Source organism: Centroberyx gerrardi, chromosome 20 (genome assembly GCF_048128805.1).
Source record: "Centroberyx gerrardi isolate f3 chromosome 20, fCenGer3.hap1.cur.20231027, whole genome shotgun sequence".
NCBI classification, from domain to species: domain Eukaryota; kingdom Metazoa; phylum Chordata; class Actinopteri; order Beryciformes; family Berycidae; genus Centroberyx; species Centroberyx gerrardi.
In genome coordinates, this window is record NC_136016.1 from 1,661,291 (window position 1) to 1,686,146 (window position 24,856).

At 40.5% G+C, this 24,856-nt stretch overlaps 1 protein-coding gene across 2 annotated transcripts in view; it reads right to left on the minus strand.

Moving 5' to 3' along the window:
- The window catches only part of mtr (5-methyltetrahydrofolate-homocysteine methyltransferase), a 247,944-nt gene that overhangs the window by 197,470 nt on the left and 25,618 nt on the right, over positions 1 to 24,856 (minus strand). The window contains exons 16-33 of one of the 2 annotated variants that reach the window (XM_071906941.2): positions 24,632 to 24,811; positions 23,741 to 23,857; positions 22,531 to 22,671; positions 21,281 to 21,370; positions 20,795 to 20,947; positions 19,022 to 19,129; positions 18,344 to 18,444; positions 16,722 to 16,789; positions 15,217 to 15,337; positions 14,599 to 14,680; positions 12,385 to 12,483; positions 11,778 to 11,853; positions 10,498 to 10,653; positions 9,414 to 9,613; positions 8,842 to 9,042; positions 7,571 to 7,763; positions 5,282 to 5,394; positions 4,587 to 4,699 (exon numbers count right to left, since the gene is read on the minus strand). In XM_071906941.2, the coding sequence (XP_071763042.2) occupies positions 4,610 to 4,699; positions 5,282 to 5,394; positions 7,571 to 7,763; positions 8,842 to 9,042; positions 9,414 to 9,613; positions 10,498 to 10,653; positions 11,778 to 11,853; positions 12,385 to 12,483; positions 14,599 to 14,680; positions 15,217 to 15,337; positions 16,722 to 16,789; positions 18,344 to 18,444; positions 19,022 to 19,129; positions 20,795 to 20,947; positions 21,281 to 21,370; positions 22,531 to 22,671; positions 23,741 to 23,857; positions 24,632 to 24,811 (2,289 nt within the window). In that variant the 3' untranslated portion in view covers positions 4,587 to 4,609. Of the gene's footprint in view, positions 1 to 4,396; positions 4,700 to 5,281; positions 5,395 to 7,570; positions 7,764 to 8,841; positions 9,043 to 9,413; positions 9,614 to 10,497; positions 10,654 to 11,777; positions 11,854 to 12,384; positions 12,484 to 14,598; positions 14,681 to 15,216; positions 15,338 to 16,721; positions 16,790 to 18,343; positions 18,445 to 19,021; positions 19,130 to 20,794; positions 20,948 to 21,280; positions 21,371 to 22,530; positions 22,672 to 23,740; positions 23,858 to 24,631; positions 24,812 to 24,856 lie in introns of those variants that run through there. The other variant, XM_078290670.1, reaches the window with a different exon arrangement.

Genomic DNA, 24,856 nt, shown 5'->3' on the forward strand with positions numbered 1-24,856 from the left:
AATAATGGTGAGGTTTCATAATTTCACAATTAATCAATTTGCTGGGGACCCCCTAGAACCCCCTCAAGGACCCCTGGTGGTCCCCGGACCCCACGTTGAGAACCACTGATTTATAGCACTAAATCAAAATTAAATTGAGGTATTTTTTTTTACATAGGTAACTTCTTGTCTTGGTTGACAAAAACACTTTTACAGTGCAGATCCTTTATATTTTTTCAGATATTTAAAGATGAACTTCAGCTGATTAGATTAGGTCAAACTATAATGATGTGCTGTGGGGAAATTGGGTCGTTGCAGCAGCAAATACTATAGGATACAACGAAGACAAATAGGCTATATACTGTAAATAAGCACTGTAGCTGGGGGATATCAAACTCTATTGTAGCTCCTAGAAATAATATAAACAGTAGACTATTAACATGAACTGCTGCAGTAGGCCTACAAGGACAATTAGCCCCCTACAGCAACCATAGGAGGATTTTAGGTGCCCTGTGATGCGTTACCAGCACATTATAAACCCAGTAGAAGCAGGAGATCAACTGTGCCTACAATATAATCATCAGAAAATTACAGGTTTTTTTTTTTTTTACATTGTTCTTATCATGCTGTGATTATAATAATTACCATGCACTCATAATGTGCTTATAATGCGCTTATGATGCCTTATAATCTCATATGAGCACCAAGCCAAGCAAAGTGTTACCACTGGTTATACTCTGCTGCCAAATGTCTAAATAGAGAAAGTGACATTTTGACATAAAAGCTCAACTGTGCGAGAGCAGCATTTCCATAGATGGTTACAATATAAAAGAAATAAGGCGACCAGCAGTAGGCCTACAACTGATCATTACCGATCTGCTGTTTCCGAGGCTTTTCTACCTTGACAAGAATTACATTCTGCATGAAAATGTCAAATCTAGATATCGAGTACTGACACAAAATGTCAGCTATAGGGCACTTGAGTACAAAAAATATCGATAGCGGCCTTCAAAAGCAAATATCAGTCAAAACCTACAGTAAATGTACAGCCTTGGTGACAGTGTTGGCAGTGATGGGGACTGGTGGCGTGTTTGCATACTGAGCAGGAAGGCTAGGGATCCTGAAACCCTGCAGGAGCTCTGTCCTCTCCGCAAACCACTCCAACACTCCTGCTGGACTGTCCTATCCAACAAAAAGTCACATGTGAAAACCTACTTGTGAATTCAAAGCACATGTGCTTTTGTTTTTTTAACATGTGAACATTTGAAATTCCCCATTTCCCATGTGAAAATGACATTTTCACCTGTGAATTGTCTCTTTGCGTGTGAAAGTTTTCTCATGTGAAACAAATACTGTCATATAGCGTAATGGCAGGTGAAAAATGCTCTTGTGGGAAAAAAAACCCAACACATATGAATTGGAAATGTTCCCTCCCGAGGTAAAAACCGCCGCGTGATGTCAGAATAAAACGTGAAAAAAATAAATAAATAAATAAATTCTCGCATGAAAACCAACATGTGTCCAAAAGGCTCCTGTACTTTGAATTCACATGCGGGTTTTTCATATGTGAATGTTACTGTCTAACTCTTATCTCCGACTCAATATCGGACAAATCTAGTGTAAAAAACAGATGATGTGGCTGAGGTTTAATGTACTGGACTGAAGTGAAGCAGCAGATGCAGCAGCCTTCATAACTGCCGGTCTGCACCGCACTGCGCCCCGCAATCCTCCCCAACACACAACAGTGGAGACGGGAGTCTGGGATGCTGCTTTGCCGTTATCGCCTCTTCATAAAGAAATCACAGAAACACTGGGCTGCAACACACCACGGACACCACGGACCCCCCCTCCCCTCCTCTCCTCTCCTCTCCTCTCCTCCTCCTCTCATTCTCTTTCTGTCTTTCTTTCCATCTGTCAGTGTTTTGTCACACCTCATCCATCCGTCCGGACTAGTTTCCCCCGGCGCTCAGGTGAGAAAACGCATATTAATAATTGGTCCGTCTGTCAGCGTGATGCGCACTCACTGACTAATAAATATCTAGTGGAGCTGTCATCCTTAATGCGGTAAACTCCCCTACCCGCACCACACACACAGACTGATACAGCCAAGCAGCAGCGGGGAGAGAGAGAGAGAAACACACGGCAGAGCCTTCCCATCTAACCGCTCCTGTATTCATAGGAATTAGAAATCACTTACAGTCCGCAGGAACTGGATTTCATCCTCGCCTTCTCCCCCTTCAGCCATGGTTTGGTTTCCCGTGGACAGGGAGGATGTATGTGTGTGTGTCCGTGTATATGTGTGGTACAGATAGAGAGAGAGAGAGAGAGAGAGAGTGTGTGTGTGTGCGTGAGAGAGAGACGGCCAAAGCCAACGTACGGTGCTCATTGGATGGCGCGCACACACCGAGGGAGGAGCTGCGCAGGTGTGTGTGTGGTTCGCTTGTCAGTTTGCCCCCCCTCTCGGTCAGTTTGGAAACAGGTGATGCAGAGACAACAGGTTGATATATAGACAATAAATCAAATATTTTATTTTACGTAGATCTGTACGTTTACACATTTAGTAGGTGTATATTATACATATTTTACACCTGTTTAATTACATTTAAGCCTATAAATATCATAATGAGGTTTCAGCTCAAAGAAAGGCAGACAGCACATTATCTTGAAATTATTTATTTTTATCAAAATAACACTGCCATATTCAACAGTAAACATTGTGTTCTTTTTCAATCTTTTATTTAAGACAATAAGACCCATTAAGAAAATAGCTTCATACAAACTGACATCAGCCATTGGCAGTCAACGCTGCAGCACCTAAGGGCTTTTAAGACGCACTGTGAAATACAGCCAATTTTAACCTGTCTGTGATTAGCTGCTGACATTTTGTTCCATGTGTAGATGTTTCAGGATCCTGGGAACTAGTTGAACATTAATAATACATGGTAAAATGCAAAAAAAACGACATGGATATCAATGGTAAACCAACAAGCTGTTTGTGAATTTGTAAAAAGTCAGCAGTTTTTTTTTTGGAAATAACATGTTTCATGATGACTCTTGGAATTAGCCTAAATATTAATAACCTGGGATTTAGTGGAGGGTAAACCCACCTTAACTAAGTTTACCAGCCTTTTTAATTTGAAGATTAGAGTTTACCACATTGTTAGGCTGACATAAATCTTTAGAATCTAAATTATACATCACAGTAAGTGTTACCAAACTGATGCAAGTTTAGGGATAAAACATTTTAAGGAAAAAGTATAATGGATATTGGTGGTTGTTTGCCTTGTGATGATCTTCAGCTGGAGGTCATAATTTACCCTCATTTATATTTACCTCTCCATCACTACTAATAATACATGGTAAAATGCCAAACAAAAATGGACATGTTACATGGACATTAATCAATCAATTTGTGAAAAGCTGGCAGTTTTTTGGAAGAAAAAGATGATTCTATAAGCCTCTGATGGTTTACAGCCATCATCACTCTAAGCTGCAACACAGAGAGGTTAAAGGAAACTAGAAACAGTGACACTTGGAAGATTTTACAAAACTATGACGACTGGAAAAAGGCATCTACATCCCCATCAGAAATTATGTACATTGTAAACAGACGATCAGCAATTGTAAACCAGCCAATCGATGCATCAATCAATCACCAGAACCTCCAATACAATCGATAAGGTAACACAAAACACTTTCTGAAGTTAACGATGACAAAAAAAGGTTGAATTAATCTACTGTAAAGTGTGGCTTTGAATCTTAAAATGGTGTTAAAACTATTATATAAAAACTAGAAAACAGTGTTTAAAAAAAAAAAAAAAATTAACAGAATGTATGCAGAGATCCAGTCTTTCACTTCCACATACAGATCTGATTATTCTAAATCAAGCTCTGTACTGTCAACTTTTTTCTTTTCTAGATCATGGTCTAAAGGCCGGTCACCTTGGATTTAATTCAATTTAATGATCCAATTAACACCTTCAATACTGGAGGGACATCCAAATTTGATTCTGATCTGGAGCCATCTGGCTTATTGCTTTCAATGGGAAATGTCACCTGATGTAGACTTGAATTAATCGCTCAATTAATACAAAAAAAAAGCAGGGAATATATTTAAGTGAGGACTGAATCATTATGAACAATGTATTTTGTGCGTGTGTGAGTGTGTAGTGTAGTAGTAGGCAGTACTAGCAGCTTAAGAGACAGCAAGGCAGTATGGTCCCTTCCCAACCGGACTAGTTCATCTTCAACATAAGACTGTTGTGAACTCTCTGCCTGTATAGAAACCTACGGTAACGGGATAGGCAAGCTCAGCCTAATTTGCATGGCTTAGAGTCCCAAAATGAAATGTAATCTCTTATCCCTGGCACGCTAAATCAAATAAATTGTCTGTGACCCATTTTGAAATGTAAGGGCTACATTTCAAGATCACAATTTATGCATCGTACATCACTGAAATTACACGGCCTCGGCTGGTTTTACAAAAATATCTGTTTTTGCAGCACATGAGATCTCATTTAATCCCCGTTTGGGCAGCCACGTTAAGAGCACTTCTGTGCTACGACTAAATGCAGCCCTGGACCGGCCCCCTCTGTATTCCTGTTTACTGATGGAGGACTCAGGCTGCTCTCTATGCATCGGTATCATAACCCAGTATGGGACCCAGCCATCTCTCTGCCTCCACCGTGCTCATCTCCTTCCTCCTCGCATAGTCCTCCACCTGAAGAGAAGGAGAGCAGAGAAAGGAGAAAAAGTCAAACCTTATTTAATGTCCTGTCCTTTAATACCATCTTAACACGTACAGGAAAAATCCACCCTCGAATCCTCCATCCTGTTAGATACATGAATCTGTGACGTTCATTCCAGGCCTTATTTTGTGATGAAGTGTTGTAATGAACTTTTTTAGCGTGCCCAATGTCCCTCAACCTATCTGGTCGACTCCTACTTCTGTTAATTTGCTACGTTTCCTAGAATTTAAAGAGTGACTCGACACTAAAACACTTTTAAACTGGTATTTAGTACTATTTAGTTATGAAATATTGTATAATGCATCTTGTCAACATTTAAGCACAGATGTGCTGGTGCCGTATTCATCTCGCTAAACTGAATTCACCTTCCAGAGGTAAAAATGTCTCCTCACCAACTTGGTCCAACCCCAAAATCTCCCTCCTCTCCCCCTCTCTTCACACCTGCTTTCTTGCATTTTTCAAAATCACGCAGTAGGCAGAGAGAAGCTCAAAATGACTCTTTAAAAAATAAATTAAGTCAGTAAATGGAGCCATGACAGTATGGTTATTTGAACCTGTTCCTTGGTAATCTTGCCCACGGCGAAGTAGGAGGCCTGAGGGTTGGAGAAGTAAAGTCCAGACACTGAGGCAGCTGGCGTCATGGCCAGGGACTCAGTCAGACCAATACCTACACACACACACAAACACACACACATACAAATATTATAATATAATAATATAGCCAACCACCTCTCCCCTGGCTATTTAGGGTACTGTACCAGTCATGTGACATTCTGACTGTTAAAAATGTCTCTGTCACACATAAACTCCCAGACCAGTGATCTTTTCTTTTGAAATCCCATGATACTCAAGTGATACAAGTGAAGAGTGAATACCTGTTGAAAAAAAAAAAAATAAAATAAAATAAAAAAAATAATGGCCAATAAACTATGCTTGTGTCATCATGCTTTATTGTATCCTGTTCTTCTGTTCTTCAAACACTGACTTATATTAGTTACAACATGGATCCTGCAGTTAATAATTCACAGCAATTGATCTTACTGATCCTAATGGTTAATTCACTTATTTATTCTTAATCAATGACATCAGCTCTCCAGTGACCTTAGGAATTTGCTAAAAAGTAAATGTGTGGATATTCAGTGGTGAGGGAGGGATGAAATGAATAATCTCTTATATCAGCATAAAAAAAAAATTTGCACCTCTCCCTTTTCAATCTTCCACCTGTTGATAAATGATGTGTCGCTTTCAGTTGCACTAATCAATCTATGCCAAAATCCTCTAGCTTACATTTTTTTTCTCAGTATTTTTTCTCACTACTTGATGAAAAAAAAATCAGAAGGTGACTATAGCTAGATTTTGTAGTTTTCCAATATGACCTAGCTAGCTAGGTAATGCCAACACCCTGTCAGTGTAGCTGTCATTACCTAGCTAACGTTAACATTTGCTGAACTTAAATATTAAATAAAAAAAAATAAAAAGCACCTATCACAGAGCTCTAACATTGGTTAAAAAAGGGTGCTGTATTCTATCCGTTTGTTTCTGAATATTGGATCACCACAGAATTTCTTTTAGTATCCAGCTATAGCCCATTATTCAATTGCTGTGTTTATAGCAAGTCAGTCCTATGCATTTCGTGCCAAATTGTACCCCAGGACAAATAGAATAAACAAATAGAGAGCAACACACAGAATTAACCTACAAATACTGTGATGGTCTCATTTTTCTACTGCCATTACACTTGAGAATAATATATTAAGGTAAATATTCTACACGTAGGGGCTTTAATGTAGTTCTCAATTTTCAAAGTCTGTAACCACTAGTGTATTTTTAATGATGTGGAGACCTATCTTAGTAAACTCACTTAATATCTAGGACATCTGCCCAGCTAGGCTGTCCAGCAGTCTGTCACACAGTAGTTAACAAAAGAATCAAAACATAACAAAAACCAAAAATATTAAAAACTCAAAAGGGTTGTAAGATCATCGGTGGAAGGAACTACAGAGTGGAAGGACTTCAGAATGTAATGCATGTTCCCATTTCTCATCTACGTTGATTCTTTCCCCTCCCTGGTTGTTACCATAGTTACAGCTGCTGGCAGTCAACAGTGTGCATGCACTCTATGGGCAGAGGTAAGCAATATGGTGACCAGGAAGTGTGTAACTCGGTGTCACACTGCACCACTGATCGCCCCATTGGAAACAAATGAGGTGACGTCACTTAGGGGTCTACTCACTGTGCCCATTCATTTTTACTGTCTATGGATGAAACACACACATACACAGCAGGCATTACCAAACTCCATGCTACCCACTGGGATGGCTATTTGCCTTAACATCACATCTAAACCTATGTATACCAAATATGCCTGACCTGACCCTGTGAGGGACTGAAAATCTTTTCTTCTTCGAATTTTCCCTTGACCACTGATACTGGATATGCAATGGAAACGTGACATAAAAGGCTGTATCTTTATCAAATGAAGCCACAATATTCCCACATGGTAAAGCTCTATGTGATGACTTTTTTTTGTGGTAAAACATTAACTTTTAATTGCTCTTAATGTTGGAGTTGGCCTTCCCAAGCTCTAACAAAACTGGCGGGAAATGGTAGTGTCATGGTAAGTCATGCGTTTTACATAACACCCAGGTATTGTGTTAGTAGACACTAGGGCTGCACAAAGTATATTAATCTAGATAATAATTACGGCCATGGCGAAATCGTAATCATGAAAAGACGCGATTAATGCATTCCATTTATTAGGCTACTCCTAACAGGCTACTAGGTTGAATAAGAGTTTTGTTTTATGATTCTGCTAAGAGGAGCAATGTAGTTTGTCCTCTAACCAGTCTTCTCCAGGACGCCGGCCAGGCTCCACATGGTGCTTTTCTCAGTGTGGTCAGGCTGGCTGGGGTAGCCGGCGGCGGGTCTGATGCCCTGGTAGCGAACTCTGTGGAGGTCCGCAGCCTCCAGGACCTCCTCGGCACTGTAGCCCCACAGCTCCTTGCGAACGCGAGCGTGGAGCTCCTCCGCAAAGGCCTGGAGGAGAGGGAGGAGACAGATGAGAAGGAGGCATGTGGAGGGGGCAGGAAAGAAAGAATATGGCAGCAGTGAATATATTGTCCACCAGCAATAATGCAATCACCCTCTGAGCCAATCTGTGACAAATTATACAAACGTGGTCAATATAATCAATTCAGGTTAAGGGCGGTGTAGTATTGATCAATTCTTCAACAAATATGTAATCAATCAAACTGTATACAGCTCAACTGTTTCAGCTCAACTCAAGCACAAAGCCTCAGAATACGTATACAAGCATTAATTGAAATACATCATTGATATGGGTGATTATGCCTAGTTTACACATTTTCTTATCAAATATTGAAATATGTAGGCTATATACACTACCAGTCAAAAGTTTGGACACACCTGACTGAATGTACTATGTTTTTCATTCTCTTAAAGCCATTTTGATTTAAAGGCTTATGCTTAAATGCTTGAAATTTGTTTCTTAGTTAGTGAAGTTGATCCTATGTATGAATTTCTTTCCAAAGCCTTTGGCTTTCCATCAAGGCAAAGGGCGGCTACTTTAAAGAATCTAAAATAGTTTGTTTTGGTTTATTTAACACTTCTTTGGTCACTGCATAATTCCATTTGTGTTATTTCATTGTTTTGATGTCTTTACTATTATTCTGAAATGTGGAAAATAGTAAAAATAAAGAAATATATGGTGCATCTAAACTTTTGACTGGTAGTGTATGGTCAACACAAAAGTCAAAAGTCATTGAATACTTGATTACAACATTGCAACATAGTGGTATGTACATGCCACTGTACAAAACTCACCAGCAATTCGTTTTTAAAAAAGATCTTTTTCAAGATATTTTTTTAGAGATTTAAAGAGAGAGAAAATGTCCCAGCATCATGTCCCCGGAACCCCCTAGCATTTTGTGGGAAGTGTCCTTTTAAAGATTCGTTTTATAGCATTTCTGCTTTATTAGACAGTTCACAATGAAAAGAGAATCATATTTAGATTGTATTTAGTGGTTCTGCACAATGATTTCCTTTTAAACTTATTCCTAACAAACCTGGTCGACCCCAAGTGTCCATACTGTACCTCAGCCAGTCGGTCAGCCAGGGCTTTGACCATAATGCTGTTGTAGTCGTCTCCCTGGGCCTGGAACTGCTGACTCAGCTCCTCAGCTCCAAATACACCAACAGCAAATACACCGATGTAGTCTGCAACGCCGCTGTCTATGGGCGCCACAAAGTCAGACACACACAGGTAGGGCTCTGAACTGCTACGGTCCTTCTCTGCCTGCAGCACGCACACACACACACACACACACACACACACACGCACACAAAAACGCTGCATCAGAGATCTCTTACCAACCATGTCTAGCTCCACCATGGAGGTCCATTGAAGACTTTGCTGTGATAAAATAATGGTTAAATATATTTGCCTGGCTCCAGACCTTTGAATATATCAATCTTTCAGTATTGCATTCAATATTGCATTTGTATGCTCTACTGTTTTTTGCGTATCTTTATAAAACTGCCATTTACTACATTCTTATTTAGATTCTAATTACTCTGCTGTATGCTATTGTTATTTGCTGCTGCAAAGACCCAATTTCTCCACAGGGATCAGTAAAGTTTCATCAAACTTTATATAATGTCCCTCACCTGTTGCCGTAGGCCATGGAAGGTGGCAAGGGGCTCGGTGTTGCTTTGCGGTATGACATCGTCGGCGTAGACGTTGATGTCATCACCATCACTCTGGGCACGCCAGAACCCCACCACACCCCGCCCCCACAGACCTTGGCTGTCAATCAAACGGTTGAGTAGCTGCTGGGCATCGTCAAAAACTCGTCGGGCCTCTGCGCCTGCAGCAATCACAACATTACCAGCATCAGCCACCATGGTTTCTTCTTTCTTTTCTTTTGAGTTTTTGTATTTTTATCTTTATTCTACTTTTTCCTCAAACTCAGCACAAAGCTTATCAAAACGGAGCAAGGGAGTAATTCATCTCTATTCAGAGATCAAATAATGTTTTTTAAGATGACAAGGGAAGAACTGGATGAAGAATCTGCAAACAAACCGGTAAATGTAACATGTCACATGAACCGGGGCATGTGCAGATAAACTGGGTTATGTGGGAATTTTTGGTGAGCTATTTCTACATTTACCACATTGGCGGTAAATGTACGAACTGACCGGTCTATGTATACATATACCGCACTGTCGGTAAATACACTAGATAGATTGACACTGACGGTTTTTCCACACAAACGGTAACATATACACCCCACCCTAGGCTTGGGCCGATACTCGATATTATCGAGTATCGCGATATTTCGGGAGTATTGGGATATTCCCGCGATATCGACAATAATGTTGCTTAGATCACAATTGTGCAAGCTTTTAAACTTATAAACCTATAATCTACTTGTGATCGGATAAAAAACAAAAATAATCATACTTTAAGTGAAAAATGTGTCCTTTTAATTCAGGTGGGTTTCCTTTTTCTACAATCAGCCCGTTTTTTTCTTTTTCTTATTATTAAATAAAATGCCCCACCCAAAAACAAAAAAAATAAAAAACTCACAAAAAAAATAAAATAAAATAAAATAAAATAAAGACCCCCCCTGCGCGCAATAATATTGTATATCGCAATATTTTGGTGGGACAATATCGTGATATTACATTTTGGATATCGCCCAAGCCTACCCCACCCCCAAACACACACATGCTGCCAGTTAGCTCGTACCGACAGTCTTGTCTTTGAAGATCTTGGGGTAACCTCTGTTGGGGTATTTGCCCCTTAGCTGCCAGATGTCAAAGAAAGGTTTCCAGTCGATGTAGTCGAACAGGCCACGCAGGTCGTACTGCTCAAACACATGGGTGCCCAGGAACTGAGGACGCACTGAAACACAGAGACACATGCACTTGGTTTGGACTGATATGGGTTTTGAAGGCCGATGCAGATCATTTTAGATTAAAGTTGTTGATAGCCAATATTTTTGTTGATATCCAATATATTTAAATTTGATCCATGCCAAAAAAAATCCAAAACAAAAAAGATTATGTATATAATTATGTATATTACTGTATATACAGTACTGTGCAAAAGTCCTAGGTACCCTAGATGTTTTATATACATTTTGTCTTAGATGTTTATTTAATTGTTTTCTGCATTAGTGTATCAGTAGACTGCTCTTTATAGTAAATTTATTTATATTTAGAAACTTTTCATTTCATTATTTTTAAAAGCATCTTCGCTTTACAGATCTTTTTTTACATGTGTCTAAGACTTGAATATATATATATATATATATATATATATACATACACATACATACATACACATACCAATATGCATACATACACATATAATAACTGGATGAATGAAATTAACAAATAAATGAATAAATAAAATAATATATTTAGGAGACATTACAACTATCTGTCAGTACTAGTCTACAATTCCTGTATGTAGTGTGTAGTGTTTTTATGTAGTCCAAGTAGGGTTGCCAAATCTTAATGAAACTTTTCTGTCGATTTCTCAGAACATATTTTACAAGGGAATGCGACTGTTAATTTCTGAAAACCATCTTTTCATGGGGGGGGAGTCAGACTTCCATGTCACTGCCAAACATTTTCTGGCAACACCAAGAGCTATCTGTACAAATTTAATTTTGAAGTTGTTTCTGAGATTTGCACTTTTATCAGTTAAATTCCCCAAGAGGCAAAGTTCTGGGTCTAATGGGAAGGGAATTCCTATAATCTCAGTTAATATATCACAAATATTGTCAAAAGGCATTCTGGGAAATGTAGGGTATGACTAACTTAAGTAGAATTCGATGAGACAGGTTGAGGGAAAGTGTGTATACCCAAAAAGGTAAATTACAACACCTCATCACAAAATAACTCCTGCAATGCATTGAACATCACAGATTTATGATATCTAACAGTGCAGGAGTAGTCGAGGGTGGATTTTTGCTGTAATGATTTACACATTCATTCATCTATTCATCCATCCATCCTTACCTGGCCTGGGTAGTGAGAGGAAGTCTATATGTAGACCCTTCTCTCTGGCCTGGGAAAGAGACAGATATCGACGGTCCTGAAGGAGAAATGAAGGGATGGAGGAAGAAAGAGAGGGAGAGGATGAAAGGAAGCACAGCGGAATGAGAGTAGAGATAGGAGGGAGACCAGACAGAGAGTAAGAGATTTGTTCAGTCATGTTTTGCATGTGGTTTACCGTCATGGGCGGCAGCCTCCTCTCCTCCAGTATCATTACATCAGTCAAACATAAAAGAGAATGCAATGACACCCATTAAAATACTATCTGGTATCTACATATGTGTGTCCCTAAAGCTCCCATGGTTCTATCTCTTTACTGGCCTTGAGTGAGTTATAGTGTTGCTGGTCTTCAAAAGCTTCCATCACCTTTTTGAAGTATACCAAATCCTTAACAAGCACCCATACCTTCATTTGTCCCTTCCAGGCACCCATTGATCAACTCCAATTCTCAGCTCTCCCTCTGTGCCCGATCTCTGGGTGTCCTTTAGTTGATTCTTCAAAGTATCCTCCCGGTACAGTATGTAACTAAGAGGCACCTTTAATTCTAGATGTCCGTACCGGTCGTCCATACCTTCAGGGAGTCGTAGTGGTCCTGCCTGATATCCTCATACTCCTCAGTCAGCTCTTCAAAGTACTCCTCCCTCATCGCCTCATCCAGCAACTGGGAGCACTGGTATAGACAGAATGGCAGTGGTAGATAATTCAATTTCGGTCTGCTAAGCAGTTAGTAAAAATAGAGTTCTTATGAATGAATGGGGCAACTGAGACATCTTTCAAAAGTCATACCATATCAACTAAACCTGAAAATACTAGATGTTTATTGCACTTGGCTATTATATGGGAAGACATCTAATTAATTTTATATGATCCAAATCACCAGAAACATCTATCTGAATTTAAACATTTCTTAGGACTTACATGTATGCTATATACTTAATAAGTTTATAGTAAGCCACTAGAAACAATGTATTTCTGTATTTCATTTTAAATACATTTGCAAAATGACTTTGTCATGATGGGGTATTTTGTGTAGATTATTAAAAAGTCTCAATTCATTTTAAATTCATGCTCCAGCACCACAAAATGCGGAAAAAGTCAAGGGGGTTGAATACTTTCTGAGGGCATTGTAGATAGAGTGTTAAGAGTTGTGCTCTGGCTGACTCATCAGCAGCTACTGTGGTGTGACTTCATCCCACAGAGAGGAACACACACAAACACACACACATACATATACACAGCTCATTAGCACCCCATGCTGGGAGATGACCAGACTTAATGACTCTCTATAAATAACGCCTGGCAACAGATTTTGATGTTCCTACATCCCTCCATCACTCTTCTCTCTCTTTCATTCCTCCGATGCTCTTTATATACTGTGTTGCTCTAGTAGTTCAGTAGATTGTAGCTACTATTGTACTATTATAATAACAATAAAAACAACATCAATAATAATAACGTGTTCCTCTATTGTGGGAACCCTAACCCTTCCACAGGGAGATCAGAGGTCAGGGTCAACTACAGAACAGCACCCCTGGAGCTGGTAGGAATTCAATTTGTTGCTCAAGGAGGCTCAATTTCTTGTTCAAAGGTTGCTCAATATATTGATTTCCTCTGTTTGAAGGATGCTCTCTCGAAACACTAGGACACCCTGCAGCCCAAAAGTAACACTAACCACCTCCTAAATGTGCTGTCATTCAGAAAAGGAGGGTACTGAAAAATTTAGCGTTTCAGTATCAGTACTGACCAATTTTACCTCCCCTTGGTAGTATCTATTAGACAGAAATGGCATGAAGAACAGCATTCTGGATTTCTCAGAACCATTTTAGTAACAAGATCACCCTCATTCTACTGGCTTACAATGGAGCAAAGGTCATTTTAGTGCCAAGAGAAACCCTAACCGATTTCCAGTGTTTTCAGGTATCTCACACATCACCACTTACTCACACACACACACAAGCACATGTGCATGCACACACTCACACACAGACACACGCAGAGTCAGATATAATTTTTTGTAGTGGTGGTTTTAGCTTTACAGTTGGGTTTCTAGCCTGCTACGTTCTTAATGGACAGGATCTGTATGGCCATTTGATCCAATATGTAATCTACTGAATTGCATTTACTGTATGTGCCTTGTGTTTCACACACACTCTCAGTTGCATGGTTTCCTCTGCCCAAATACCAAATAACAAGATGGTTTCTTCATCGGTCCATGATGCACAAGCCATACCTGCCATGCATTAGCAATAGTTGCAAATTAATAATAGGCTAACAGTATTGTTTTTGTATCCTTATAGTTATGAAAGATATATACATTCTACTGGACACATCCAGATAGTGTGCCATTCAGATTGGTCCGCAGTTTTCACACTCAAAAATAAGCAGACAGTAGCAGACCGATGTGGACGTGTTCCACAAGTAGGAATGAGCCTTAGAAGATCAAGGACCCTACAAGCTCTACATCAGGGATGGGCAACCATGTGCCATGGAGGGCCAAGTGTATCTAGGTTTTCACTCCAACCAAAGATTACAGAAGCTGATTTCACTTACTGGCACGCCTGCAACCAGAGAGGAGGAACAAATCAGTGAAATCACCTGGTGTAGTCTTGGGTTGGAATCACCACCTGCATACTCTGGGCCCGCCATGGCAGATAGTTGCCCATCCCTGCTTTACAGTCAGGTTTCTAGAACCCAGTGGGTTGATCTGTAGTATTTGTTAAACCCAGGAAGCAGGCCTCTAGAGAACTCTAGAGAAGGTCCAGTGAGGTCTGGTAGGGGTTCTTACCACTACCACACTCCTGGAGGCATCCAGAACGTGGACAACGGGAGAAGTGTAGCGAGGGGCGATCTTCACTGCAGTGTGGGTCCTACACAACATAAACCACACAAAAACAACTACGATGTTATGGCAGTAATACCCAAGAGCAGAGATGCACTACTTAATCAGACGTGGATCATAATTAGCCGTGCTTGCTGTGCCCTTTGAATTGACGATTGGATTGGTGATCAGCCGAACACACCGTTAAATCTGTCATCGACATTGGCCTCCAAAAAACTGATTGGTGCAGTCCTAGCCAAGAGGGCACTCTGTACTGGGATTATGACTACGATGGTAATGCAGCTAGTGTCAGCAGCACTGAAGTGTCCATATCCCACTACAGAGCACCCTAGGCTTTCATAGTCTGAAAGGTTTTCTCCAAAGTAAAAAAAACATCACTAAATAGCTCCCTCGTTACTACAGGAGTTACCAGGGCAACCAAATAAAATGGCTAACTATCTCCTTGCTCACTATCAGAGTTACCACAGCACATCAGATTACTTGGCTTAAAGTGCCCATGATATATCATATCATGAGTGTGTCATATATATTGTGCCTCGTCTCAGGAGTGTGTGTGTGTGTTACTTAGACGTGGTGGCTCCCCCAATCAGCAGTGGTGTCTTCATTCCCAGTCTCTCCATCTCTTTGGCCACGTAGATCATCTCATCCAGAGAGGGGGTGATGAGACCAGACAGACCAATGATATCTGCAGGGAAACATCACATGACCATAACCATCCAGTAGTACTACTACTACTACTACTACATGTAGCCACAAGAGGGAATTAGTGGGGTCCAAGCCTATGGGGCAAATTATTTGACAGTGAATTATAAGCTTGATTCATCATTTTGGAAAACTTCTACATCTGAAAGATAGAACATTTTAGCGAAAGTCCTGTAACTGCTGGTGAAATGGTGCTTAACATATTGCCATTTGAAAAATAGCCAATTTTTGGCCTTCTGGTAAAGCTATAGAGCACAACCAAATCTCTGACACACTTTTAGATCTTTACAATCATTTATATGAAGTTTGGTTACTTGAATATCTGGGCATTAAAGCTGGGGTAGACAACTTTCTTTTTGTAGTATTTGGTGAAAATCTCATAACACCTTTTCAGCAATGAGTAATTCAAATGGTCTGAGAGAAGATCAGGCCTCTGTGATAGCCCACTCACTGTTCCCGGTAAGCCTCAACTAATCAGACGAGCTCTCTTCCATGAGGCGCACTACTGCCTGTCAATCACACGCACACATAGCTCAATCTAGTCCTGACCTCCCTACAAACTGCAGAGAGAAAACAAATATATCCACAGAAGAGATGATGTGAAACAGCCATAATCCAAACTGAATATTGGGACAGGAATACATTTGTGTAAGGAAGTGAGTTATTTCCCCCACTGTACAAGACCTGTTCATCTGGAATGAGCCTTCCTCAGGTTAGTCAGTCCACTGGTTTTAGGGAGCTATGGCTTTGCAACTGTGGTAGCTAGGCTATTAAAAGGCCTGTAAAATTTGGTTGCGCTAGTATCAAGGGTTTAAGAATTATGCCTCACTTTCTGTTTGTGCACCTTCACCGTCAAATTTGTTTGTGATTCATAGCCACATGGTTAGGGGTATCAAAATCCTGTGTAAAAGCTATAATATAAGATGTCCAAATATAGTGTGCCAAACATTGTGGAGATTGGATCAAGTTTGTGAGAGAAATAGCATAAAAAAGGTTTTGCATAAAATTCAAAACGCCAGAAAACTGTCTGGGCTGAAATTAAAACCTATATGTGCAATGCATTTGCGCTGAGTATGGCCAAAACGTAAAATTGCACGTTCACCATCTGTCTGATGCAGAAGGTGTAGAACTTTTCCAAAATGATGAATCAAGCTTATATTCTCACTGTTAAATCATATGCACTATGGGCTTGGACAGTGCTAATGGCTGCTTGCAGCTACACATTTTCTTTTGCTTATTTCGTATTCATCACAATATTTTGTTGTCTTCACCCCAAATACTTTTGATAATATGATAATTGATAATATGAAGACGGGCAATATTTGGAGGACTTTTTGTCAGTATTATACAGAAGATTTTGAAGCTACCTGCTTTGTGTCTGATGGCTTCTCTGAGGATGTGATCGCAGGGAATCATCACACCCAGGTCTATAACTCTGAAAGAGTAGAGACAGGCTGAATCCTACTGGAAAACACACACACTACAGATACACACAACTAAACACAACATAAACTTGGCACAGACACGTCCCTGCATGCGCACACATCACTACAGGATTAAAGGATAAACCCACATACTGTCTGGCTAACACTCACACACTGCTGTGCACATGTGCAGGGTATCTTAAACCTTAAGGTGAGCAAGTCACATCCCCTATAGACCGTTCATTTAATAACTACTGCCGAAGTGCCCATGAGCAAGGCATTTAACCCCGAACTGCTCCAGTGGAACGGCTCCCAGTTAGCCTTGCAAGCCAGAAGAGCTGATCACACTGCGAAATGTCTGGCCTCCCTCCATGACAGAAGGCTAGGAATAAGGCAGGTCCGGCCACAAAGTGGACAATCCAATCCTTTTGTCAGAGAAGATGTTTTTGCTCTTCTTCCTATCGGATATGGCTAGCCCCATTGGTGGTGAAGAAAAAAAAGAGAGGGAGAAGTCAATACTCATTGTTTTGTCTCCGTTAGTCGCACTCATGGAGGACCAGATTCACAAAAATGCAAAACTGGATATCATTGCCATGCAGTTCGGTGTCGAGAATGACTCATCCATGGACATTGTATGATTATTTTTGGCAGCCCAGGATCTTGGTGGCTGGATGATAAATGGCGGAACATGCGTTCATCATAGTACAGTGAACTCCAGAATTATTGCCACCCTTCATGAAAACGAGCAAAAATTATTGTATAAAATAAACAATACACATAATGATTCAAATGTTCTGCTCAAACATTTGGGAAAACTACTTACTTTACTTTAACTCTAATAAAAATTGTTCTTAAAAAAAACTTTCGTGAGTAATAGTATTTTTCTCAAAAACACAGGGGTCAAAATCATTGTCACCCCTAAAGAATATTCAAAATAAATCCAAAGTGGTGTCTGTGATGAAAATCTTTTTTTTTTTAATTGAGTCTCCAGAAACTGTATTGCTGCCTTTCACCGTTTCCTGTTTCACTGGGGTATAAATATGTTGACACTTGGCCGTAGACAGGCCTTTCAACAAGACAATGACCCCGAGCATAAATCAAAATCAACAGAAATGGTTGCGGGAACAGAAAATCAATGTTTTGCAATGGCCATCTCGGTCTCGGCTTGAACCCAATTGAAAACCTGTGGTCTGAATTGAAGAGGGCAGTAAGCAGTAAGCTAGCCAATCTAAGAATATCAAGGATCTTGAAATTTTCTGCATGGATGAGTGGTCCAAGAACACCCATGAGTGAAATCACTCTCAGGGAGAGGGACGCCAGACATTTCTCACAGTGTGATCAACTCGTCTGGCTTTCAAGGATAGCTCCCAGCGGCCACCAGTAGAAGACTGTGGTTGTACCGGGCAGCTCCCAGTGGTCAACAGTATAAGACTGTGGTTGCACTGGGCAGGGTGTGATTGAACTGGGCAGGGTGTGATTGAACTGGGCAGGGTGTGGTTGAACTGGGCAGGGTGTAGATGAAAAAGAGCATGGTGCTCAGCAAGAATTAAGCAGTACCAGTTTACCTGAAGTTGTTGCAGCCCAGCACTACACCTACAATGTTCTTGCCAATATCATGGACATCTCCCTTCACTGTGGCCAGAATGATGGTGCCCTGATAGGGATCCTGGAGACAAAGGAGTGAACATCAGAGGAAGAGGAAGTGGAGGAGGAGTAAGAAGAGGAGGAGAAAGAGGAGGATGTGAATGAGGAAGAAGAGGAGGAGGAGAAAGACGAGGAACAGGTGGAGAAAGAGAGGTTGCATTTTGCTTTTGTACATTGCTGTATGTTTCGGTTTGTCTTGATGCTGCTTTCTTGCAGTGTTCTCAATAAGCACCATCTGATTAGCCATTCAGTGCCACAATGTCAGCTGGCTACATTTTTCTCATTTTCATACATTTGGTTGACATACCCTGTTTGAACTGCTTGTTAGCAGCAAGAGGCTGACAATGGGAACTCGCCATTTCAACTGACATCTGACCTGGGAGCCAATATTCTCTGTGGGTCCAAGTATTACAGGTATGCAATCCATAATCCATGACAGGCCGTGATATATTGAAATTAGGTTACACCCCCACCCCTCCCCGCCAACAACCACCGCCCCAAGTAAATTGTCAACCTGTATGAAACACTGTGAGTGATTGCATATAGTGTGGACACCATCAGCAAGCACACTAATGAGTCCATGTGTAGTTCAGACTAACCATCTCTTCAGTTTCCCCGGAAGCTGCCATCATCTCCTCCCTCTCCTTCTCCATGAAGGGAATCAGATAGCCCACCGCCTTCTTCATCACACGAGCTGACTTGATCACCTATACACACACAAGGACCATAATTGTAGCGCCCCCCTTGGACCAATCAGTGCATTTTTTTTTAAATGCAGGCACAATGGTGAGAGGCATCATTTTTTCAAGTTTCATCCAAATCTGAACAGTGGTGTCTGACACATTGTGTCTGATGGAAGAACAAACCAACCAATGGAAAGGATTAATGACTTAAATACAGAAATATATATTTTAATATAGTAGTCCAAAAGAGAAGCACTATTACCCAAGGTGACCAGCACGGTTAACATACAGGATTATAGATGAAAGCCGCACAGTCTTTGCAATTCTTGAATATTTATTCTAACAGCTTTATGCCGAAAAAACGCCCAATGTTTCAGCGCATTGCTTTCATCAGAGTTATATACGTTCTTTACACCAACAGGTATCACCAATGATAGTGGGATTAGGCATCCTATCAACAACATACAATTTCCTTCTCTTTTAACATTTTAATAGTTTAAATCCATAAGTGTATGTTAGAGGTACATTCTTTGTGCTCAAAATGAGTAGTTCAAAAGGAAGGGTTTTAGATCTAGCTTCTCATTTAGACGATAGGGAGCTACGGTGTGAGGCCTGTATATCCAAAAAGCCTCACGTCGCAACAATATAAGGTCTAGGCTACCGCCTTGCTTGGAACAATGCACTTTTTCAATGCCTTGGAATTTCAGCCTGGAAATAAGGTGACTTGCAATGGGAGAGTTTGCGTCTTGTCGGCTTATAGCACTTTTATGTTCTGTTATTCTTACTTTGAATTGTCTCTTTGTTTTACCAATATAGACTAATCCAGAAGGGCATTTTAACTTGTTAATCACTGCACTTGTGGTACTTGTGATGTAACCGTTAACTCTGAACATCATCCCTGAATTGGACACCAATTTATCTTTAAAGGTCTCATAATCTACACTTTCCAGTGTTTTATTTTCTGTCTTGAGGTCCATTCAAAGCTGTGTGTGTGGTGTCATGTACCAAAAACACTCTCAATCCATTTTTACACATTCATTTTCCAGCAGTTTTTTTGGAGTATAAGGAGTGTACCTCTAACAAACACTTGTGGCTTGAATGTTGTTGATAGGTTGACAGGATGACTAATCACAGTGTCATTGATAACACCCCTTGGTGTAAAGAACATATAAATCAGCAAAAAAATTATATAAAACAAATATATTTAAAGTAATAATCTGCAACACTTTCATATAAATAAAGGCTACTTTCTATTGCTATTTGATATAACACAACAGTGATTCAACCTATAGCCAGTTAATTCAATGCTTTTACAGTTTCAAACATCCGGTGTCTGGTAGCTCTTTCCCTGGAAAAATCCTCCGGTACACAGGAGGTGATGCGTTTTACATTTCCGGTTTGTTTGGAATAAATAGAAGAAGAGCTGGGTAGTTAGCATGAGCAGTGATAGCCACCATGGCTGAACAGACACAGAAAAGAGCTGCAGCCACCTACAGAACCTCAAAATTCATCAACAAGGAAAAAGACATCACAGTACTGCCCACACTGTTTGATTGATGTGATCTCTGAGATGTGCAGTGCAAAAACACCACAGCATTTAATATATTTACATATATTAAATGTAACATATAACAAACATCTATATTTAGTGTGATCCCATCCCATTAGCTAGAAACAGTGGCGTTGTACCTGTGGCAGGAACATCTTCCCAGCTCCAAACAGATCTCCCACCATCTTCATGCCGTTCATCAGCGGGCCCTCAATGATGCGGAGAGGCCGAGGATACCGGTCGGCCTGGGACCGACACTCTTCCGTATCCTCTACCACATACTTCTCTATGCCCTGCACACACACACACACACACACACACACACACACACACACACACACACACACACACACACACACACACACACACACACACACACACACACACACCTCAACAAGAAGAGTATTGGGCAGAACAGAGGAATGAAGAAATATGAACACATATGAAAGAAGGTAGGTAGTTTATATTACCCCCACTTGCTCTACTCTTATTTAGATTCTATACTTTGTCGTATCCTATGACTATTTGTTGCTACAATGACCCAATTTCCCCACAGGGAAGATTCAATTCTTATCTAATCTAATCAGTAGTAACATTGCTCGAGTTGAGTGTTGCGGTCATCTTACCTTGATGAGAGCGTACTCCAACCTCTCCTCCACACATCGTTCTCTCCACTCGTCTGTCTGAACCACCTTCTTCCCTCCTTTTGCATTGTTCTGTTTCAACAGTAGAGGAGAGGAGTCAATGTCCTCTACTGTTACGCACATTAAAACATCGAGTTAGTCCCTCCAGGATTCCGCAGAAAAAAATCCCAAATTCCGCGGTAATTCTGCGGCTATTATTCTGCGATTTTCCACGGACGTTAGGAAAAACAGCTAAAAATGATCAATTATTCTGAAAAAAATATATTTATTCATCAATCCAGTTAAAAGGGATCTGTAATAAATTCATAAAATAAACATGCTCCTTCTAAACTCTTATTGTACATGTATTCAACTGGAACTCTTGAAAAATAAGAGGGTTGAACCTCCACATGTGTAAACATTAACAAGAAGGAATGAAAAAATGAACCCCTGTAAAATAAATATATGGGAGCAGTGGCAGCAGTGTGCAGCGTTCTCTTTCTTAAATACTTCAGCTCTACTTCACCCCAGCAGCTGCTAAAAAGTTTATGGGACGTGCGTATGGTCATCATCTTATCTTCATCACGATAAACTGAATCAAATCAGATGGAAACTGCCGTTTGCGGCGCCGTGTGCTTTTATGAATCGCTTTCAAAATATGTAAATGATCAAAAGGGGTGGAAGTACGGGGAGAACGGTAACGCAAATAACGTCCTGGTATTTCACGTTTATGAATGAGAAAACACCATGACGGTATCTGCCCCTAATGTCACGCTAAACCTACCGGTAGGTTTTATGAATGAGCCCCATAATGTAACGTTATGCAAATGAGGTGATGACTGCCAAGAGACGACAGCTGATGAGGAGAAACTGAAACTAAAACTCGCCTTCATAATCGAAGAGGGAACTTGTAGCCTTTTCTCTAGTTTAGATCCAGGAGTCAATAAAAACAGTCTTTGTTATGGAGCGATTTAGTGAAGGCCAGAGCTGGCAACAGGAAGTTGTAATGCACCTGTTTCTCAATTTGGAAGCTGTTACCATGACAATGTGAAAAGGGCCTATACTCTAGTGATATCTAGTGGTCATTTTGAAAAATTCATGTTTTCGAGAGTGAATGTTGCTTTTTCCGCGGATGAACACATATTCCGCGGGTAGACCTATTTTCCGTGGTAAATTCTGCGATCATGCAATCACAGAATCCTGGAGGGTCTATCAAGTACTTTACAGTAGTGTGTGTGTGTGTATTTGTGTACCTGTGCGTAGGCCAGTAGTTTCTCGGTAGCATCAGCGTCTCTGTTCCAGATCAGGTTCTCACACAGTAACAGCAGCTCTTTATCAATGCCATCGTACACCGGCAGGTTCCCCGCATTCACTATTCCCATATCCATTCCGTCCTGGGACAGGGAGAGGAGAGAGCTAATATGAGTGTGTGTGTGTTTGTCATGTTATCATACACAAATGGCTTCCTGTATCCACAAAGTACACATCCATACATCCTAGGACAAGAGAGAGAGAGAGTGTGTGCAGTGTGTGTCACTGGCTCTGTTTCCATGCCAGAGTAACCCAGCTACTGGTCATACTCTGGTTAAGACTTTATTCAGGTTAAGCTGTTAACATCAACCTTTGATACCCTGTATGATACCCTTGAGTCTCCGTTTCCATGAATAATCCAGTTAACAGAATTTCCCCCCACCCTCTTTGTATGAGCAATAGTAGCTTCTAATAGAAGGGAAGTAAATGATGATCCATTTAGTAATAGTAATATAAGTACTGAAGTGAAATTAGAAAGATGTCTCCATGCCACAGCAATATGGGAGTAAGCCAGGCATCTTAACCAGGTTTCTCATAACCAGAGTTTGAGCTTGGGTTAATCTAACCCAGTTATGATGTGTACATGCATCGACCCAAGACCAGGTTACTTGAGTAACTGGGTTAAGAAGGGAATTCTCCATACGTGGAAATGTGACCAGTGTTGTACACCAGCAGGCTCCGTGTGTTTACTATTCCCATATCCATACCACTCTGGTACGAATATATGTGAATATATGTGAAGAAAGGCAAGCTGCCTCTATCCTCTATGCACCATATGTCCTAACCTTCTAGGAAAAAAATAAATAAATATAAAAAAATAAAAATAAAAAAAAAATATATATATATACACACATACAGTATATACATATACAGTATATTAGAGATAATTTGCAGTATATATATATATATATATATATATATACATATATATAAATATATATAATACATACATACATTTAGGCCTGTAAAATTGGGCAGATGCTTTCATCTAAAGCATCTTGCAGTATCATGAGTTCAACCATTTTTTATGGGTGGCCCCAGTGGAAATGGAACCCATAACCCTGGTAGTGTTGTCTGCCTTAAGCCCCAGAGCTACAAAGCAAAGTGTACTTTTGTGTGTGTATGTGTTAGCATATGTGCATGTGTGTGTACCTTGATGGCGTGGTATAGAAATGCTCCATGCATGGCTTCTCTGATGACCTCCATTCCTCTGAAGGAGAAGGACAGGTTGGACAGACCTCCGCTCACCCTGGCTCCTGGTAATGTCTCCTACACACACACACACACACACACACACACACACACACACACACGCACGCACACACACACACACAAAAAGTACATGTAAGACTGGCTCTTCCTGTGGATCAACCTGCCAGAGGAACTTAGACTGCTAATTCAATATCATCTTTTAAATCACTTCTTAAAACACACTTTTAGAGACTTGCTTTAGTGTAATTTTTTAATTAATTTAATTATTAAAGTTTGAATTAATGAGAATTGAAACAAAAAAACTGGTATATCTTTAATTACAAACTCATGCCAGCAGTTGATTGGCATGGAGATTGGACTTGCTTCTTATTGGTCAGAGAGGCCTCTCATTGTACCCTTCATCCTTCCAATCACCCCCATCCCCATCCCCCCCGTCACAACCCCTAAACCCCCACCCCTGATTCTCCAATAGTTCATTGTGTGAATACAAATTACTATAATCTGATGCCAATCTGATCCTCTTCTCAGATTGCAGTAATTTGCACTAGGAATTTAGAGTCTAAAATCTCAATTGTCCACTCAATTTTCCATTTTTCTACAGTGGCTTTTGAAGAAGACTACTAAACTGTGTAAAAAGTGTTACGCAGACCTGTTCATGATCCGATCTTGCAAGAAGTGGATGGTAGGACATCCATATCCGATTTTTAATAAAAGGCCTCAGTCTGATATACTGGCAAACCCACATATTGGTCTAACCCTAGCTGACGGTGTATGCACTGTGTGTGTGTGTGTGTGTGTGTGTGTGTGTGTGTGTGTGTGTGTGTACGCTACCTTGATAAGCTTGGTGGCCCTGATGAAGTTGATGGCGTAGTCATTGTGTTCCTCCATGCCTGTGCCGATGGTGAGGATGTTGGGGTCGAAGATGATGTCATTGGGGTCAAATCCCACATTGTTGACCAGCAGCTTGTAAGCTCGAGTACAGATCTGGACTTTACGCTCTGCATCTGTGGCCTGGAGGGGAGACGACAGCAAACCGGTTAGAGTGTGTGTGTGTGT